General features: G+C 45.9%; 6 protein-coding genes and 2 non-coding genes across 15 annotated transcripts, besides 1 other annotated feature; 4 read left to right on the top strand and 4 right to left on the bottom strand.

Moving 5' to 3' along the window:
• Positions 1-190: 190 nt before the first annotated feature.
• On the top strand, positions 191-2,682 carry asRNA:CR45520 (antisense RNA:CR45520). Its single transcript, NR_123800.1, has one exon.
• On the bottom strand, positions 1,705-3,017 carry Sirt4 (Sirtuin 4). 3 transcript variants are annotated; one of them, NM_167041.3, is made up of 3 exons: positions 2,765-3,017; positions 2,619-2,704; positions 1,705-2,563 (listed from the first exon to the last, which is right to left on the bottom strand). In NM_167041.3, the coding sequence occupies exon 3, from the start codon at positions 2,493-2,495 to the stop codon at positions 1,806-1,808; it is 690 nt and encodes a 229-aa protein (NP_727013.2). In that variant the 5' UTR covers positions 2,496-2,563; positions 2,619-2,704; positions 2,765-3,017; the 3' UTR covers positions 1,705-1,805. The 3 variants fall into 3 exon arrangements, with proteins under 3 accessions (NP_727013.2, NP_572241.2, NP_727014.2); NM_132013.3 differs by lacking the exon at positions 2,619-2,704; NM_167042.3 differs by having other exon boundaries at positions 1,705-2,704.
• A 111-nt stretch (positions 3,018-3,128) lies between these two features.
• CG4119 (uncharacterized protein) lies at positions 3,129-7,729 on the top strand. Of its 2 annotated transcripts, NM_132014.3 has the most exons (7): positions 3,129-3,390; positions 3,454-3,545; positions 3,634-3,875; positions 4,287-5,409; positions 5,475-6,303; positions 6,379-7,022; positions 7,128-7,632. In NM_132014.3, exons 2-7 carry the CDS (start codon positions 3,483-3,485, stop codon positions 7,221-7,223), a joined length of 2,997 nt encoding a protein of 998 aa, NP_572242.1. In that variant the 5' UTR covers positions 3,129-3,390; positions 3,454-3,482; the 3' UTR covers positions 7,224-7,632. The 2 variants fall into 2 exon arrangements, with proteins under 2 accessions (NP_572242.1, NP_001284899.1); NM_001297970.1 differs by having other exon boundaries at positions 3,129-3,545; positions 7,128-7,729.
• A 174-nt stretch (positions 7,730-7,903) lies between these two features.
• On the bottom strand, positions 7,904-8,889 carry Rab18. Its single transcript, NM_080005.4, has 3 exons — positions 8,680-8,889; positions 8,158-8,590; positions 7,904-8,093 (listed from the first exon to the last, which is right to left on the bottom strand). The coding sequence occupies exons 1-3, from the start codon at positions 8,736-8,738 to the stop codon at positions 7,992-7,994; spliced, it is 594 nt and encodes a 197-aa protein (NP_524744.2). The 5' UTR covers positions 8,739-8,889; the 3' UTR covers positions 7,904-7,991.
• Positions 8,890-9,097: 208 nt separating this feature from the next.
• Positions 9,098-9,198: a mobile genetic element.
• Positions 9,199-9,477: 279 nt separating this feature from the next.
• Positions 9,478-10,624, top strand: RpL35 (Ribosomal protein L35). Of its 3 annotated transcripts, none has more exons than NM_001297971.1 (3): positions 9,478-9,599; positions 10,075-10,211; positions 10,294-10,624. In NM_001297971.1, exons 1-3 carry the CDS (start codon positions 9,597-9,599, stop codon positions 10,523-10,525), a joined length of 372 nt encoding a protein of 123 aa, NP_001284900.1. In that variant the 5' UTR covers positions 9,478-9,596; the 3' UTR covers positions 10,526-10,624. The 3 variants fall into 3 exon arrangements, with proteins under 3 accessions (NP_001284900.1, NP_572243.1, NP_727016.1); NM_132015.3 differs by having other exon boundaries at positions 9,557-9,599; positions 10,294-10,620; NM_167043.3 differs by lacking the exon at positions 9,478-9,599 and adding an exon at positions 9,811-9,952 and having other exon boundaries at positions 10,294-10,620.
• A 282-nt stretch (positions 10,625-10,906) lies between these two features.
• Positions 10,907-17,054, bottom strand: Tre1 (Trapped in endoderm 1). 3 transcript variants are annotated; one of them, NM_080053.4, is made up of 7 exons: positions 16,737-17,054; positions 12,407-12,561; positions 12,189-12,334; positions 12,017-12,117; positions 11,848-11,950; positions 11,299-11,786; positions 10,907-11,229 (listed from the first exon to the last, which is right to left on the bottom strand). In NM_080053.4, exons 2-7 carry the CDS (start codon positions 12,558-12,560, stop codon positions 11,043-11,045), a joined length of 1,179 nt encoding a protein of 392 aa, NP_524792.1. In that variant the 5' UTR covers position 12,561; positions 16,737-17,054; the 3' UTR covers positions 10,907-11,042. The 3 variants fall into 3 exon arrangements, with proteins under 3 accessions (NP_524792.1, NP_001284901.1, NP_001245534.1); NM_001297972.1 differs by having other exon boundaries at positions 10,907-11,250; NM_001258605.1 differs by lacking the exon at positions 16,737-17,054 and adding an exon at positions 13,853-14,035.
• Positions 17,055-17,693: 639 nt separating this feature from the next.
• On the top strand, positions 17,694-19,565 carry Gr5a (Gustatory receptor 5a). Its single transcript, NM_078495.3, has 7 exons — positions 17,694-17,912; positions 17,978-18,238; positions 18,300-18,494; positions 18,562-18,830; positions 18,893-19,047; positions 19,106-19,358; positions 19,428-19,565. Exons 1-7 carry the CDS (start codon positions 17,804-17,806, stop codon positions 19,518-19,520), a joined length of 1,335 nt encoding a protein of 444 aa, NP_511050.1. The 5' UTR covers positions 17,694-17,803; the 3' UTR covers positions 19,521-19,565.
• On the bottom strand, positions 17,704-19,204 carry asRNA:CR44958 (antisense RNA:CR44958). The gene is made up of 3 exons (NR_123801.1): positions 18,293-19,204; positions 17,964-18,219; positions 17,704-17,851 (listed from the first exon to the last, which is right to left on the bottom strand).
• Positions 19,566-19,937: the final 372 nt, after the last annotated feature.

The raw sequence follows: 19,937 nt of genomic DNA on the forward strand, positions 1-19,937 counted from the left end.
GAGTTTTCATCTCAAGCGAGAGCGAGAGCAAGAGCGTAAGATGGTGAGAGAACGAAATGAGAGAGATGGTGAGAGAAAGCGCCGCATAACGGTGCCGGCTGACGGTGGTTGTCGAACGGCATTTCGCTTGCAACTACAACTACAACGCACTTGACCGGATTCCAATTGCCTTTGTTCGCAAAAGTTTCCAGTTTCGAGTGCGCATCCAATCCCGGAATAACGGAATAACAGCATAGCAGCATAACGGAATAACGGCATAACGAAATCCCGCAATCCGCGACGCAGATTAAAGTAGGGTAGGAAGTCAAGTGGCGGTCAAAAGGAGTGCAAGTACAGCAACTACTTACAGGTGGGCATCAGCACTAATTTCCACGAGTAATCCATGTGGAAAATTACCTTTTAACTGCCACTGGTCCGCAAAGCTATGTACTTCAAAAACATTTTACGTATATACTGTTTTGACGGTATACAGTACACTCCTGATTATTTATCAAGTTATAATGATGTGCCTAGACTTAGAATTCCATAGCATACTTTCTTACGCTTCTTGTGTTTCCAGAGTACTGGTTTTCCTAGTGAATTAACATTTTGAATCCAATTTTGAATGCAAATTGATTTGCAATTCAGATACGAGATTAAGGAGGACTATTATTTTGACTATTATTATTATGGATTATTATTATTATTATTATTATTATCCATATTATTATGGATAAAAATCAGACTGTTTTTGGGCAGAAAATCAGTATACGATTTTTGGCAAGCCTTCATTATTTGCAAAATGGTTTTTCCTTATAACACCGCTTAAATGGTCATATTGCTAAAAGAATTACTGTTTTGTGTTGCTTATTACCAATGCTAAACATCCATATCACTTTTTGGAAGATTTACAAAATTTTAATTTTTTCAAGATTTTTCATTTTTAGTAAGGGGTAACATCATCAAAATTTGCAAAAATTGGCAAAATTTTAAAATGCCTAAATTTGATTTTCCATCACTTGGGGGTCAAATTACGAGATCAACGAGGTATGACATTCCATTTTTGGACCAAGAATTTCAATGATATGGTTAAGAATCTGACCATTTTGGACATAAAATCAGTAGACGAGTATGTATGATAGAAATTGTCATATATAAAGGATATAATGCTGCTTAAATATGCTAACCATGACCACTACTTAATATAATTATATTATTATTATTATTATTCTTAGCAGTCCTTCGATTTTGCCCATTGTGCGAGGTCTACGCATTGTTTTTCTAGCAGGAATGGACGATTGTCGTAGGAGGGGGGGTAATGAACCGCGTGTGAAAAGTGTCACTGGCCGTGTATGTGTGTGTGCGATGTGTGTTTGTGTGTGCGAGCGGGAGATGCCGATGCCTCAATTGCGGTTCATTTATATGGAGCACTGAGAGCAGCGGCCTGGAGCAAAAACAAAAACATTCAACGGGAGCGAGCGGAAGTGCGCAGCTCTCCCCGGCGCTCCTGCTTCCGCTTCCTGTTGGGATGTGCTGGAATTTCAGAGCACAGGACACTGAGAGAGACAGAGAGGACATGGACTCGGAACCCATGTGCTTGGGGGATGAGCGAATCCTTTTCCCGGAAAGCGTGTCATTGTGTTTCGCTCCAGAGGAGCCTGCGCGAAAATGATCCAAAGGCACAGCCATAAATCAGGAGCTCCGTTGCAACGCTACATTCCATTTGCAAATAGTAATCATTAACATTTATTTTTTAGCTAAAATAGAAAGCCTGGCTTTCCATAACTACAAATTTAGTGGGGGTCAACATATAACAACTGTGAGTATTAACTGACGCTTTTCGAATTGCGAAAGTCGAACAGTTTGGGTATGACATCGCCGCACTTGGCGGATATCTTGATATCCGCCAGGTGATCGGCGCGCGTTTCGCCAATATTAACAATGCCCACCGGTAGCTTGAGGTCCTTGGTCTGCAGGACAACGCGGTAGCCGGAGAAGACCAGGAGACTGGACCCGAGGACAAGCAGGCCATCGCTATTGTACACCATGCCGGCAATCTGATCCACTCGTGGCCGAGGCACAGAATCTCCGAAGAAGACAATTTCCGGCTTCAAGTCGCCGCCGCACTGCGTACACTCGGGTATCCGGAAGTTCTCGATGTACTCCAGCGGTATCTCTACATCGCCATCGGGCCGGATCATGTCGGGGGCATCTTTGAAGGCCGGATTTAGCGACGCCAGTATGCTCTGGAACTCGTGACGATCGATCCGGTACTCGCATGACAGGCACTTGACCACATAGCCACTGCCATGAACCTCCACAACATTTCGGCTGCCCGCCTTCGTGTGCAGCCGGTCCACGTTCTGGGTGACCACCGCCTGGACCCGCTCCTCCCGCTCGAATCTGGCCAGCGCGTGATGCGTGGCATTGGGCTGTGTGGCAGAAAACTTGGGCCAGCCCACAAAGTTCCTGGCCCAGTACCGCTTGCGCACCGCCGACGACTTGACGAACTCCATGTGCTGGACGGGCTTGTGGTTGGAGCGGGCGTAGAGGCCCACGCCTTCGGAACGGTAATCGGGAATCCCTGGAATTTATTTCAAGTTTTTAGACAGCCAGAAATGTTGATTTAAATAAAATACTAATGCGAATCCAAGTATAAGCTAGAAGTCACTTGCATTAGCATTATATAAATAAATGAATAATGTACAAGCTTTTGGAAGTCAATCTGAAATATTTGTGTTAATGGCTTCTGAACATAGAAAAGTCGGAAAATCATGAAACTCACCCGATTCCGTCGAGATGCCAGCGCCCGTGAGAACCAAAACATTCGGTTTGGACAGGAGAAAGTCCTCCAGCCGTTTGATGTCGTCCTCCACGACGGGCTTGTGATGCGGCACGTACTCCTGCCTGGCGGTGGAGCTGCGCAAGCTGGTGCTCCGGAAGCGGAGCAGCTGGCCCACACGCATTGTTTTGTTATGTATTATTGCAAGTAATATTTGGTTCTTTTTCGGTTACGTTACTAGAGGTGAGCGCACGCACATCGATGGCAACTCCTTCAGTCGCTTACCGCTGTAAATCGATTGTATGCCCCGCAATGGCAATCGATAACTGTACGACCCCCATCGATTTTTACACGCCATCAGCCGATAGCAGCTTGCCAGCAGCTACCATCTCTAGAGCAACGGCTGCAGAAAAAAGATATTCTATTCGGTAATTTACGCGTGGATTTATCACGCGCCGTGAACCCAGAAGTTACAGGCCAACCTTTCCGAGATTCGATCAGTGAACCTTGCGGGCGTCCAGCTTCGTAAGCACGAAACAGGACATTCACACACATATTTATCACTCCGTGTGGCGTTTGCGCCCATCCGTGCGTGCCTGTGTGTGTGTGTGTCGCTCGTCTGTGCGTGCGTGAGTGTGTTTGTGAATTGTCGGCTTTAATTTTGCAAGCTCGCTAAAGTTGTGTTTTCAAAGGACATCGCAAAGGAGTCGCAGCGCACAAGATGTCGTACCCGCCGCGGGCGCCCATGCCGCCCTTCATGAATACAGCCATACCGCCGCCGCACGTAAGTCCACCTTTTCTGGGTCACAATCACCATGAAGCTGTCAGAATCTGACGCCAAATCCTTTTCCACCTACTCCATCCGCTTTCAGATAATGCAGAACATGGCCAAGCCGCCGAGGAGCTTCCGTAACTCGGCCACCATTAGTTCACAGCCGACAGTATACCAACGTCCGCCGGAGCCGCAACCACAGTTCCGCGGACCCATCATTACCGTCTTCGTGGGCAACATCAGCGAACGCGTCCCGGAGGCACTGCTCAAACGCATCCTGAACGCTTGCGGCGTGGTAATCAATTGGAAACGGGTGTCCACATTCGGCTTCTGCGAATTTGAGTACGTTCAACCATAAATCGGTCATCCCAAAATCACTTTAGAAGGCTTAGGGCAGCACAAGAAGGTTTCGTTAGTTAAATAACGCTAGAAAAGTAATTGAAGAGCCATTGCATAAACAGCAGCATAACGCATCTCACTCGTTGTTTGATGCGTTTCCTAGAATAGCTTAGCTTATTTATAAAAAGATTGAAATACTTCTAGGAATGCTCCCTACTGCGACAGCTCTTCAAATTCTATATGCGCGATCGAATAACTACTCGAGCACTTTTAAGTAACCTAACTTTAAGCAATACAACACAGGGTTGAGCTTGCATACATTTATGTTTAGAGCCAACGGGCAGTCCACCCATTTGGCTCTCCAATTGTTCCTATAAATACTCTGCCTAACCGCTTTCCTTGGCATTCTTTCAGCGGACCTATTGCGGCAATGCGAGCCGTTCGCCTGCTCAGCGAGATGGAAATCGATGGCAAGAAGCTGGTAGCCAAGGTAGATGCCAAGAACAAGGTTCTCATCGAGGATTACAAGGAGCAGGAGTGCAAGAACGGCGATCGTTCCAACCCAGTGGACGAAAAGACCGAGGACGAGTTCGCCATTGCCCAGATGCACGAATTCCTGGAAGAGCACAAGCACGAGTTCGAAGGATTCGATAGCAGCAGTCGCGCCGATTTGTACGGCAGCGCCAATCGCAATAAGAAGACACGCCGCGAGGAAGACATAAAGATGAAGGTGCTAAGCGAAAATACCCTGGAGGAAGAAAAGCGCAACTTGATTAGCAGCGAGATAGGCAAATTCCGTATGCGTGCGGAGGAAGACGAGCACCGCAAAGAGCTGGAGAAGGAGAAGGAAAAGGAGAAGCTTGCGGCCAGCAAGGAGAAGGAGCGCAAAAAGCAGCGCGAAATGGAGCGAATGTCGTCGACCAGCAAGTCTGGCAGCTCATCGACAGCGGCCGCCAGTTCCTCCAGCGCTACAGCCACCTCTTCGACACCCGCCGCCGATGGGGCTGACATGTCGGATAAGACAGACAAGGAATCAGTCGCTGTTGTGATCAAGGAAACAGTTAAGGAGTCAAAGGAATCTGCCTCCTCCACCGGACGCAAGGAGTCGTCGTCGGCTGCCATCGAGATAACACAGAAGGAGCGCCGCTCTGACTCAAAGGAGACACGTCGCCGCCGCTCCAAATCCCGCTCCAAGGATCGCGAACGGGAACGTGAGCGTGAGCTGCGCGAGCTTCGCGACAAGGAGCGCGAACGTGAAAGGGATCGGGAGCGTGAGCGCGAGCGGGAACGCAACGAAATGCGCGAACGGGAGCGCAACGAGATGCGCGAACGGGAACGCGAAAGGGAGCGTGAACGGGAGCGCGAGGAGAAGCTGCTGAAGCCAGTCCGGGACACGTGGCGTGAAAAGGAAATGGAGGACGAACTGCGCGACCGCAAGAAAGCCGAGAAGAAGGCGCGCGAAAAGGAGATCGCCTACCAGACGCGCCTAACCGACTGGGAGGTTCGCGAGAAGCGCAAGGCTAAGGAGAACGAGAAGGTAAGTGACCACACAGTTTGCGGCACATGCTCTCAATCAACCATTACTAACTTTATGTCCAACAGTACCGCCTGAAGGAGTTGCTGCGCCAGGAGGAGCGCGAGACCGACGCCAAGCGACTGAAGGAGTTCGTCGAAGATTACGACGATGAGCGCGACGATTCTCTGTATTATCGCGGCCGCGAGCTGCAGCAGCGACTGGCGGAACGAGTGCGCGAGGCGGATGCCGATTCCAAGGATCGCGAGAAGGAGGCCGAAGAGTTGGCCGAACTCAAGTCCAAATTCTTTAGCGGGGAATACGAGAATCCGTCGCTGGAGTTCGAAAAGGCGCGTCTCGAGATCGAGAAGCTCTACGAGCCGCGCATCCTGATCAATGTGAACCAAGAGCCTCCGGCAGCGGCGACATCATCGGTCCACCAGCGCAAGCAGGCCGCCTCGGCGCCGGGCGAAGACGACGAGGGGCAGAAGCAGCGACAGAAGAGCCAGCAGCTGGACAGCTACGACCCAGACATGGCCGGTACGAATGATGATGACTCCATATCGAACGACGACCGTGCATCCATGGCCGACACAGCCTCCAATGCCAGTGGTGTCTATGCCAAGAACAACAACAACGACCAGTCGCTGTCGAATAGCTTGAGCAGGCATAACAGTGAGTCGCGCGATTCGCTGGCCCAGATCCATACTCCCACGCAGAGCGCGATCCTTAATGACCAAGAATCGGGTCACGATGCCATACTGCCATCGGCCACGCCGCCCATGACCATGCCCCTTATCTCGCTGACGCTGGGCAATAACCTCAAGAAGAAGAAGATAGAGGCCACAGGCGTGTTCGTCAACGACGACGACAACGATGAGAACATCAATCCCAAGAAGCGCAAACTTGTGCCGCTAGGTGAGTTTTCGATCAACTATATTAGATCGTAGAGCATCCTCTGATGACTTGCTGTTTGTTACCTTGCCTTCGCAGACTACGATGATAACATAAGCAACACCACGCCATCCAATCATGCAGCCAGCAGCGGCAGCGGAGCTGCGAACAACAGCAGCAGCAGCAACAACAATAACAGCAGCTCGGCGGATCGCCAAAGCTCCGCCGTGTCGGCGGCAACCGCTGCAGCCGCTGCCGTTAGCCAGAAGATCGCCCAGGCTTTCGGTGGCGGCTCATCGGGGTCGGGTTCGGGATCCGGCTCCGGTTCGAACGCATCAGGCGGCAAGAACAACGGCGGCGGCAGCAGCAGCAGCAGCAACAACAAACATAACAGCAACAGCAAACATGGTAAGAATGAGGCAGCTGCATCTGCTGGCAGTAGCGCAGATGCTGCCGCTGCGAACATCAAAAAGGATGAGAATGGTGCAAAGGTGTATGATGAAAAACGGCGGCATATAAAAAGCATTATTGACAGGATACCCACGCAAAAGGAGGAGCTATTTAATTATAAGCTAGACCGCAACGAGATTGACAGCGGTCTAATGGAACGCAAAATACGTCCATGGATAAATAAGAAAATCATCGAGTATATCGGTGAGCCGGAGCCGACGCTAGTGGACTTTATATGTTCCAAAGTGTTGGCCGGCAGCCCGCCTCAAAGCATCTTGGATGATGTGCAAATGGTGAGTAGTTTGAAGCGATACGATACGATACGATAACCACTACCATTCTATGAACTAATCCAAACTCTATCCCTCTCGCTCTGTTTCAATGTTTCAAATCTTCAGGTACTCGACGAGGAAGCCGAGGTCTTTGTGGTGAAGATGTGGCGTCTGCTCATTTACGAACTGGACGCCAAGAAGAGCGGCCTTGCGGGGAAGTAGTAAGGAGATGGGAGAGATGCCCGTCGTGCGCATCACTGGGGAACTGGGCGGGAGCAGGTGCGGATCCGAGGTATCGATGGAGGAGCAACAGCGTGAAGTTAGATTCTAAGTTACTCTTACGGAACCTATGCGATTACAAAAATGTACATAAGGGGCGTGCTCCGGGAATTGTTGCGGCCAAATGTCCAGCTTTGTTTTCTAAGCATCCGTCGCGTGCAAGGGATTTACAAGAAATTGATGAATAGCGAGCGAGCCAATCGTGAAGAACAGCTTCATTGATTTCTAAATCCACCTTGTTAGCGTTAATTAATAAATATTAATCATCGATAATTGTAAATATAAACCGAACTCACTTATAAATTTACACCACCAGATGCAATAGAAATAAAAAAAATCGCATAGCCCATGTACATTTCAGTTGGTCACTAATCCAATTCTCCACTTTATTTGTTGCGTTTGTGAACGCAAATGGAAAACTATCATCATGTCAATAAAATAATGAAAAGAAAATGCTGAACTTGACTTTTGACTGGTCGCAGACGAAATGCAAGCAGATGGACAATAAGCCGTACAGGAATATTAGAAGGATAGAATTTAAAAAGGATTCTGACTGATCTGCAAACCCTGCAAGCTAAGTGAATCGATAGCCCTGCTCAGATTGGAGTACACGATTGAACGTTAAGGTTGATTGACTTTATGCTAGTGATATTGAAACGATTAAATAAATACACGATATAAATTTGACAAAAGCACGCATAACATTCGAAATCAACAGTAACACGTAGACGCGCTTGCCTCCAGATCCCGATCGCTGGCGATGTCCAGACCGGCGGAGGCATTGCCATTGTTGAAGTATTCGGAGGAGACGATCTGCAAAGCGGATGTGGATAATTGGAAACACGAATGCCAAGTATTTGGTTGGTAGCTAGCTCACCTTCTCCACCACATCTTTGAACACATCGCTGACGAACTGATCGCATTTGGCTGAGGTCTCGATGAAGAGCGCCCTGTGCTTCCTGGCAAACTTTCGACCCTCCTCGCGATCCACAACTCGCTCCTCGTCGATCTTGTTGCCTACCACAATGATGGCAATGTTGGGATTGTCGCTGTAGCTATCCAGTTCAGCCAGCCAGGTTTCCAGCTTGACCAGGCTGTCCCTGCTGGTGATGTCGTACACTAGAATGGCGCCCAGAGCCTTCCGATAGAAACTGGGCGTCAGGCTGCGGAATCTCTCGGCGCCCGCCGTATCCCACAGGGCCACCTTGTAGTCTATGCCGTCCACCTGCATCACTTTGCTCTTGAAGTCCATGCCAATCGTGACGTCATGGTTCTGGTCGAACTTGTTCTCCACGAAGCGACGTATCAAACTATGATGAAATGATAATGAAAGTTGATGAGTGATGCAAGCTTTTGGTAATATACGCAGTGGAATTGCTCCATGGACTTGGGACTGCACCTGGACTTGCCCACGCCGCTTTCCCCGATCACCAGCAGCTTGATAGCCCGATCAGCCATTGTGTGGTTTGAGCTCCGCTTAATGCTTATCACTACTGTTATTTACTTAAAACGATAAGAATATTGCCAATTGTATTATTTATGTAGATTATCTGGAGTAAGTGAGTGCGGCGTTGCCACCTTGCTGCTTTGTTTACATTCTCACGATAGAGATGGACCACTGTAACAGCAGCCTTGCCAGACCGCCACTTCGATCTAGTGGTGACCTGTGGCCGTAATCTGGCTACTTTTTTGCACACACATTTAGCTTCTTAAAATAATTTAATTCCACCCTTTTAACAAAACCGATCGGGTCTTGACTTAGGAGGACTAACTATATTTAAAAAAATAATTCTGTTGTTACTACCATAATAAACGCGCAATGAAAACTAAAACACGTTAAGCAGATCAAATTTTGTTGCCACATAGGTAACAGTGCGTTCCTTATATTGTTGTATAAAAATTAATTAAAAAAAAAAAATTAATTATAAAAAATAATTATAAAATATCATAAATTTAGGATTCCTTCTGCGCTCAAAATAGTTGGTGTTATAATTATTTTATATAAACGTTTAAATTATATAAGAAATAATTTTCCTCGAAAAATAATTCCGAAACGCGTAATGTCTTAATTTTATAGCTCTCTAAAATGGTATTATTTAGCTTTTCATTGGCATTAGCAAAATAAAAAAGTAAATATTGTGATTGAATATTTTTGCAATCGTAGTAATTTGATTTATCTATTTTAATGACGGACTCGGAACCGGTTCGATATCAGCGTTGCCACTGGTTCGACGCTCGAAGTTACAATAGTGCCACCACCAACTAGTTCTTTCCTCCAAGTCCCATCTTTCTTTTTTGACGTGACCAGCGAGAAAAATGGTTGGTATTTTGTGAGCGAAAAGATTTCTAACCTATTTTACAACGAAACGAACAATTAAAAGCCAAAGTAATGGCTAAAACGCGCCCCAAATTACTGCCGTTCATGGTGTTAACACAAAATGCGATTAATAATGCAGTACCACGCTAGTTGAGACGCGCAACGCTAGCACACTATTTTGTGCTCACCCCTAGCACCTCTGCTTCTTCTTCTTTCCTTTTCTTTTCGCCGCGTTTCCGGAGAGGTTGCGTTAAGCCACGTGCTGAATTTCTTAATTTGCTGGTTTAGTGAATACGGAAAATTCGTTGGTTTTTTTGTTCTGTGCTGAGTGTTAAAGAGCAGAGCTAGAAAAATGGTTGGTTGGTTACACCCATCGACACCCGATGCTCTCAGCCCAAGGGCCAATGAACATGCCATTTGCAGTGCAGCGATACTAATGTTCTTGTTTTCTGCCCGTTTGTTTGTGCTCCCGTCCAGGTGAAGGTTAAGTGCTCCGAGCTGAGGATCAAGGACAAGAAGGAACTCACCAAGCAATTGGATGAGCTCAAGAATGAGTTGCTCAGCCTGCGCGTGGCCAAGGTGACCGGCGGAGCTCCCTCCAAGCTCTCCAAGATGTGAGTATGCCGCGGCACAACGACAAGCGTCACGAACTAATTCCGGTGTTTTGTGCATTTATGTGCGTTCTTATCCATACAGCCGCGTTGTCCGCAAGGCCATCGCTCGCGTCTACATTGTGATGCACCAGAAGCAGAAGGAGAATCTGCGCAAGGTCTTCAAGAACAAGAAGTACAAGCCCCTGGATCTGCGCAAGAAGAAGACCCGCGCTATCCGCAAGGCCCTGTCTCCGCGCGACGCCAACCGCAAGACCCTCAAGGAGATCCGCAAGCGCTCCGTCTTCCCCCAGAGGAAGTTCGCCGTCAAGGCCTAGAATGCATCCAGATACTCCGACTGTCTATAGTGCGCGTTAAGGGTTCTTCGGTACAATGAAGAAGAAAAACTAAATAAAATCTTTTTTTTAAAGTGAAAATAGCGATGCGTGTTTGATTTTGTGACCGAAAAAACGCGAGTGGCACATGGCTTTGGCCATGGGTTCATGGAAATTAGTTAAAAAACAAAAAAACAAGTGCCGCATTCCCTGTTCTACATATGTTAGTCGGATCCAATGGGATCTACTTAACTACTTGTGGTCCTTAAGATCATTATAGAGCAAAAACGTTGAGTTAGCGCCTTGTAGAAGTAATGGCAAATCTTAAGTTCAATCTTTAATTCAGCCTTCTTTGAATATGCAAACTTGAAAAACACCAGAATTCTCAATTGGTCTACGTATATGTATTTAATTCGATTGTCTTTGATGTAAGCACGGCCATACATCGTAAATAATTATGAACTAACAAGTAATAAGTAGGTAATTGATATGAATTACAAGCTCTCGACTGCGAGCTCGATCATACTGAATATGTTTGGCACATTTGGTTAATACTATTCTTCTGCACAGCGTGAAACAGCGGCGTGCTGCGGATGACGCCCGACAGCTCCTTGGAGTTCTTGCTTTGGTGATAGTTTCTACTCGGCATCGGCGACAACGGTTCGCCCCAGAACTTGAGCAGCGCAAAGATCTTGTAGTAGGCCACTCTGAAATAGAAGATAGATTCGCTATTAGCAGCTAAACCCGATAGCAGCCAAAACTGCCAGCAAACTTACCTGTAGTTGCGATTGCTGGCCGCATAGATGATCGGGTTAATGACACTGGAAGCCCAGGCCATCACGGAGGCGATGATGTGCAGCCAGGGGTACGAGGTATTGCGCTCGTCGTCCACCACATTGGCCAGCATTAGCGGCAGGAAGCAGACGAGGAAGCACAGAAAGATGGTGACCATCATGACGGTCAGTCGATTGTCTTCGCGCGCCTTGCGCGTGCATGTGGTGGTCATGTAGGATCCGCCGCCGGACGACGAGGAGCCCTTGGCCGCTGCGATCTGGAAGTTATCGTGGTTGCGAATCTTCTTTTTCTGGTGCAGCACCGTAATGTAGATGCACGAGTACGAAACGATGATCACCAGGCAAGGCAGCAGGAAGCCGATCACGAACAGCGTCTTCTTGATCGATCGCCCCTCCTTCTTGAGTATTGTGCAGGAGAAGGTGGCCTCGTCCAGGCCCATCTCGCCCCAGATGCCCAATATGGGCGGCAGCTGGGAAGATAAAAACCGATTAGTTGAATGTGTGCACACAAATCGAAGACGCCTTACTTACCAACAGCAGAAAGGAGACGGCCCAAACGAACAACAGCTGCAGGGTTATGAACTTAGGCTTATATATCTGCGAGTAGCGGCTGTGGCAAGCGATGAGTATATATCTGCCAGGGGATTAGGGTGACGGTTGCGGATTAGCTTGCGACAATGCGGACTAGACTTGGGCCTACCTGTTCAGGGTGATGCCCACCATGCTGAGGAGTGAAACAGCCACATTGCCATAGAAGATCACCGGAAAGATCTTGCACAATGTGGTACCAAAAGTCCAGCTCTGTCGTTGGAATCGAGCAAATTATAATCATTCACTAATTGTATATTACATTCACAGGTATAATGACTCACCTCCTGGAAGAATCGCACTGCGGTCAGTGGCAGGCTGAAGGAGCAGAAGAGCAGGTCGGAGATGCTTAGCGAAATGACGAAGGCGGTTGTGGCATGCTCCCGTATCGTGGGGCTCTTGAGCAGCGCCAGCAGGGTAATCAGGTTGCCTGTGCGGCAATTCAGCATAGAGAAACAGGTTAGCTAATCGAGGAGCTGAATGTGGGATGCCAATTACTCACCAAGAACGCCGATCGTCACAAAGACACAGGCACTAATGGCCGCGAATAATGTCGCCGAATGCGGGTAGATCGATTGCGTGGCGGCCGCCGGTTCATCCATCTGCATGTCTGCGTCCTGAAAGTAGCCCGTTGCCATGCCCATGTCCTGATCCATTCTGCGGGGGAAACAAGCAAACGATGTGATTAGCCAATTTCAATTACTTATTTTTGAACAGGAAAAGGAGCTGTATCTTTTAAATTGGTTGCATTCAAATCGCTTATGCTAATCCTATTGTTTTTTTTTTTTTAATTTGTTAGCCCGTATCATGAGTAATTAAAAAGGAAGTTAATAGCCGGATGTAGACAACTCAATATGCATCCGCTTGGTTATTTGAAAACAATTAACTTATGAAGAGAAATGAATGAAATTACCATTCCTAATTGCCCAGAAGCATGATGCTTTTGTTAAGAAGGGATTGTTAAGAATTTAACTATCTAAACGAACTAATGTGTACATTTCTGTGCTCCGCGATAAAGGAAATGTAATCAGCAAAATCAAGTTTCAGGCGCGTGGAAAATCTGTGAATGAATGAACGTACGAGTAATACAAAAAGATAACTAATCACCGCTTTGCGGATGCAATAGCCCAGTTTTGTCGTCGGTGACACCGAGTAAAAACCCGATCCGATCGACGGGATTAGCGAGGAAGTCTGCGTACTCCCACCAGCTTATCGCATCCGAGACATTTGATTTATGTAAACGGATTTTGTTATAAGATTTCTGCCGAGCCAAGCTGGCCAACTGGCGAATCGTAATGATCGAGCCGGTTTGCACGCCATTTGAATTCACATTTGTACGAATTTTTTTTTTATCAAAAGTTCGAGTTTTTCACCAATTTCCTCATCAACCGAGCAAGGCAAACGGCTTTGAATAATATGGTGTTATATATACATATATCAAATCGCTGCTGACTGCGTGATTGATGGCCCCAAGATTACATATTATCGAATCAGGATTCAGAAGGAGATCAATGTCAAATGCGGACAGGAACATGAGAGACGCCTGTTATGCGCAATTAAAAATTTGGGTTTAATTGCTGTGGAAACTGTTGTTGGTGGCATCTTAAGTTCCTGTTTAACAACATCAACTACTTATGTACGTAGAAGCGTTTAAGCCATTTGCATACAGATGAGAACTGGCTTTTGTGCTAATCAGCCAAGATGACTCCGATGATGATGACTCATTACCTGACCAGTTTTCGCTGCTTTCTTTTCAACAACTACTTGTATATGTATTGTATCCAATAGCAATACATTGGATTTCCATGGTCTAGTCACGTATTATCATTTAATTGACGCCAAGTCGTGTTATTGTTGAGCTATCGAGTTCAGCTCAAACATTTCTTATTCCCATGAATAAGCCGGCAAAAATATGCAATCTATGAAAGTTAATATAAGCAAACCTTACTTTGACTCAATACCAATGCACTTTGTGTCGATAGGTTCACGCAATTGAGGCGATTATTCCGATAACCCAAGCGATTGACTGTTCCCGTTTCGATTCCAATTGAAATTTGGAAATGTACAATAGTTTTGCTATATGCTGTCAAGTACGCTCTTATCTTCTCTGGGTTTTCTTCAGAGTTTCGAAACGCTTCTTCTTTTTTTTGTTTTTTTTTTTTTGGAATCTCGTATTTTGGAAGGGGCTCCCCTCTGGAATTTGTTACACTGTCGTTATCATTGCGAACAAGCGGCCCGAAGCTATCAGCGACTTTAACATTTACAATGCACTTTTTTACGACCAATTAAATGTACATTTTCCTTTCTTCGCCCGTTGATAAGCGAACGCGATGTGGCGCAGGCAATGTGTTGCTCTTGCGACACAAACGCAATCAAAATGGATTCAATTTCGCTTTTTCCCAGTGAAACGAAGAACGAACCGACCATCATGATATGCTGCTCTGCATGTTGCGTATTGAATCAATGACAATTTCAATTAAGCCGCCCGTTCGTCATGCGTTTTCGTGGGCTTCGAAATGCTGATAACGCTGCTGTCCTCCAACTGCTTTGCATGTGGACACAATTCCATTTATTTAATTCTTTTATTTGGATCGGTTAAATTAAAAAGCGCCTTGTTACGCATTTAACGTTGTTTCCGGTGCGTGGTGGTTTCATGCTTCTGGGAACGGCAAATGGGTTTAGGATTGGGAACCCCTCATCATCCGTCCAAATATGGGGAGTTCAAGGAATGGAGGGGGGAGGGGGGGAGGGGGCGGAGCAGCGGTCCGCTTTCATGCATGATCAACATGTGTGTTTGTTTTCCAACTCTATGTGAGTTGTTTCAGTTCTTTTCGGTCTCCTCGGTTCTACTCAGTTCGTTCTTACTTTCTGGCTTTTGTTTCCGAATAGGGGGAGCGCATCGGGCCGCAACTGGAAATGGAAATCTGAATATGCATCCCGGAGCATCCCGTCCGAAATGAGCACCATGCGCCATGCCGTTTCGTTTAATTCCCTACCCATAAATGCGTGTCCAAACAGCAGAGGGCATTTCAAGAGGTCCAACTATTAGCTATGTGCATATATAATTCTCTAGATATATTAATTCAGCTAAAGTGCTAACCGCGAGTGTGCCGCCAGTTGCCCCTCAACAGTTTGCAACGATGATGATGGCACAGATATCAGAGATAACACTCAGATCGCGCCCCTCACAAGTATGCTCATTATGTACATTCATATGTACATATGTACACACAGCTAAGCACATAAGGAATACGATATGCGCTATGTACATATATACATATTTACATCAAAGTCTTATCAGCCTCGGGTTCCCACCGTCCAAAAAAAAAGGCGGAACGAAGCTTTATAAATAATCAATCAACAAATATTTACAATCAAGTATTTATGTAGCGGGCGGAAAGTCGAATGCAAATAAGGTTAGACGCATTTGTACATATGTATTTTCTTAAAGGGTTCCTCTGATCAATATCTGCCCGTTTTTATCTAGCCCCGTTTATAAGGCTGTGAATGCCCCGATTGTGTTGGTCGTGATATCAATTAAATCGGCATAATCTCATGTCATCTTTTTAAACATTATGATAGATAAAATGTATTATAACGACTCTAATTACATTGGGATTAAATGGGTTTTCGGAAAATACCTATGCAGTAAATCAAATTTAAGATCAATGTGCAGTTATTTGGGGTTTCTTGAGTTAGGACCTCTGTTTTAATATTGAGAATTACTCGATATTATCTTCCGTTTTATTTTATTTTCTGATCGTGTCGGTGCACGAGAAATACATATTTCCCACTTTTGTTGCATTTCGCTGACTAATCGAAAGCTAAATACCAAATAAGTTTCCGATATGGGGGGTATGTATGTACATACATACATATATAGTACGAGTATATATAATATACACTGAATAAGCCCGAGCATACATATGTACATATGTAGATAGTGCACATGTGTATTGTGGATCGTTTTGGAGCTGGGTTTTTCTTTGCTTTTCGTCGTTTTTAAGAGACTTGAGCTGAATGAGTCGCTACCAACTGTTGCGGTGGGTTAAAGGGTGGGGGGAGGGGGCGAATGGGGATGGGGGATGAAGATGATGATTCATGCAGCTGATGTTTGGACAGGGAAGAAAGAAAGAGCGAAAGAGAAAGCAAATCGGAAGCGGCGGTATCAAACAATCTGTTTAAATAACAACAAAAGACTTTATAAGCCTGACTTTCATTTCCATTTCCAATTTATTTTTCCCAAGTCTGGCTCATTTTGTGCAAATAAACAAATGACTCATTTGTTTAAAAATTCGATGAGACTCAAGGAATGTCACATTCACAAAAATTTTCAATTTGAAATCTGAAAAGATTCAACAGCATAAGCAAATGAATTTAAGATTGCGATATTTGGGTATTATCCTTAATTGGCTGGCTGCCTAATGTAGATTTGTTTTTCTCGGTGTACCGATGCATCCTCTTTGCCCATCCACTTCTTTCTCCCCTCTTTGCTGATTTTTTTTTTTTTTGTTTTGTGAGAGGGTGGAATTCGGGATTTGGGATGTGAGCGAGAAGGATGGCCATATTTTGAATTGTGGAAACAGCCGTTCCATTATCGTTCCATTACAAATGCACACACACACACACACACACGCGCGCGTGCAGTTTGCGCTTCTCTGTGTGTGCGTTTGGACCAAATGCAATAACAATAAAAACGCGCAACTCAAATTGTTAACAAAGGTAAGGCCGTTTTTTTGGCCGGATTTGGATTCTGGTCTTGAAAGAGAAACACACACACACACACACGCACGCAAAAAACCAACGAAAATAATAACAAAACAACAACTCACCCGAACTCGAACCCGTTTCACTGTTTTCCGCTTATTATAAATTTATACTTCGTTTGGCGTTTCTTAAATGCTTTCGAATTGCATTTTGGATTTGACATTAAATCGCTCCGCGCAGCACAGTAACAAAAATAAACGGAACAAAATAAATACAACCAGCCGATTCTGGCCTTCTCACAATTCCGACTTTTGAATTATCGAAACAGAAGCGCTGCTTGGGCCAACTAAGCCAACTTAACTAACCGATCGCAGAGCGCAAAGTGTCGTATTTTCACTGTCGTCAATTAACAACAGCGGCAACAAGAACAACAAACGAAATGAGCGGCTGGGCTACAGTTTTTTAGTCCGAGCGCGATCGAACATGTTGGCTGCCTGGCAACAAGTTCGATGCGAACTTTTCTATTGATCTAAGAAATCGGCGTTCTATCGATTGACGCGCTGCGCAGGCGCCTATCGATTTTTGAAATTCTAAGCCCGCCTTAAAGGATATTTGTAGAAAAGTAGCTTGCAAAGAAATTAAATTCCTTGAAATAAAAAAGAAATTTAGTACTCTCGTTCTATACTCACTTCTATTCACTTGCGGTTAGTTAGTTAGTTTTTAATGCCACATTTTTATGATGATGACTTTTTTTCAGCTCATCTATGCGCAATCAATTTTGCGCCAAGCGACAGCTGCACATAGTTTCTTTTGACCAAGCAATCATTTATCATATAATTTTCCAAGTAGTAGTGCCAAGTTCATAACTGATGGAGTGTGCTGCCAATTTGCATGTTGTGGAGCCATTCAGTTTCAAGGTCGCGCTAATTAAATACTCGTTACAAGTGATGCCAAATGTATAAATATTTGAACAGAACGTATTAAATTAATATTATCCACTAAGAGCACTATTTTAAATTCTTAAAAACCAGATGCACGTCAAATAGATGTACATAAAAAGTATATTTACTTACAAATATCATACACGGACCTGTTTTATTCCTCATCACTGGCCATTAGTTGATAACATGTGGACTTCTATGATATCCTGCTGCATTTTTGCCGTTTAGTCAGGATTTAGAGCTTGTACACAATGCGACAGCTGAAAGGGCGAAATCGGTGCAATCGTGCTGTTCGGCATCTGAAAGTTCAGGGCAAGATGTGGTTGAAAAATCTTAAAAGCGGTTTGGAACAAATTCGAGGTGAATCTATCCAAATCGTTAGAATCCCATGAGTACGTTCATCTTAATTACCTTTTACAATCCAGAAAGCCAGGTGCGGGGAACGCGAAAGAACTTCCTACACGATGGCTCCTTCCATGAGGCAGTTGCTCCAGTTCTGGCGGTGGCCCAGTGCTTTTGCCTAATGCCCGTGTGTGGAATCAGTGCTCCAACGTACAGGGGATTAAGCTTCAATCGGCGCAGCTGGCGATTCTGGTACAGCTCCTTGTACCTCTGCTCCACGTCGGTGGATCTGGCCTTCAGCATTCGCCGTGTGGCCCACAGTGTGCTGGATGTGCGCAGTGTGGGTGAGATTAAATGATGCTTTTCTTCGCAACATACCAATTGCATATGTTAATTACCATTTAGAGCCCATCGTTTTTCACGTTAGCATCCTGATCGCCTCCTGGCAGTTCCTGAACCTGGCCCAACTCTGGCCTGGATTGATGCGCCACTGGGCGGCGGTGGAGCGACGGCTACCGGGCTACACCTGTTGCCTGCAACGTGCTCGTCCTGCCCGTCGCCTCAAGTTGGTGGCCTTCGTGCTGCTGGTAGTTTCACTGAGTTGGGTCACCAAATTTGTTTGGGTTTGGATTTCGCTGAGTATAACCGGGCGTGCTTTTTTTTCCAGTGGAACACCTGCTGAGCATCATTTCGGTGGTTTACTACGACTTCTGCCCACGAAGAAGCGATCCCGTGGAATCCTATTTGCTTGGCGCCAGTGCCCAGTTATTCGAAGTGTTCCCCTACTCCAACTGGCTGGCTTGGCTGGGCAAGATCCAGAATGTGCTGCTCACCTTCGGCTGGAGTTACATGGACATATTCCTAATGATGCTGGGCATGGGTCTCAGCGAGATGTTGGCCAGGCTGAACCGCAGCCTGGAGCAGCAGGTGCGACAGGTGGGCTAACTAACTAACTTTCCTAACACACATCCATCATGATCGAGGATGGATATTTATAGCCCATGCCGGAAGCCTATTGGACGTGGTCACGCACTCTTTATCGCTCCATAGTAGAGCTCATACGGGAGGTGGATGACGCCGTGTCCGGTATAATGCTGATATCGTTTGGCAGCAATCTGTACTTCATCTGCCTGCAGCTCCTCAAGAGCATCAAGTGAGTTAGTTATGCAGACGATGGCACAGCTTGAAATGATTCTCTTCCTGCTAATCAGCACCATGCCCTCCTCCGCCCACGCCGTCTACTTTTACTTCTCGCTGCTGTTCCTGCTCAGCCGATCAACGGCCGTGCTCCTCTTCGTTTCGGCGATCAACGACCAGGCCAGGGAGCCACTGCGTCTGCTGCGCCTTGTCCCGCTCAAAGGATATCATCCGGAGGTCTTCCGCTTCGCCGCCGAATTGGCCAGCGATCAGGTGGCGCTTACGGGGCTCAAGTTCTTCAATGTCACCAGAAAGTTGTTCCTGGCGGTGAGATATTCCACTCTGAGCCCTAATCTTCGCATCTCCATGTCTGCTACATGCAAACATATCTTTTAGATGGCGGGCACGGTGGCCACTTATGAACTAGTGCTCATTCAGTTTCACGAGGATAAAAAGACCTGGGACTGCTCACCCTTCAATCTTGATTAGACGCACTAATTGGCATGTAGATAAATATATATCATACAATATTATAAATATCACTCATACGCCCTGTTGCCCAGTGAATATTTTGTATATTTTGTAACTAGGATCCTATAGATAGTGCAAATTAACCGACTGCAGTTCACAATCAGTGTTGGCACATTTTTCCTGATGGATTATCTCATATCACTCATACGCCGCGTTGCCATGCATATTCATGAGCAACAGCTGAGTCCTTTGAATAAGTTAATTAGTCGATTTGCGGTTACACATAATATGTTATTTACCCGCTATTGGCACAGTTAATGGCAATTAAAACACTATGCTACACAGCTGCGAGGAGTCCATGCAGTAACCAGTTTCCATCCATCCATCCATCTGCCCGCTTTTTGCACGCGCTTTCCACTTTTCACATCGACTCGG

Source organism: Drosophila melanogaster, chromosome X, assembly GCF_000001215.4.
Source record: "Drosophila melanogaster chromosome X".
Taxonomy (NCBI): Eukaryota; Metazoa; Arthropoda; class Insecta; order Diptera; family Drosophilidae; genus Drosophila; species Drosophila melanogaster.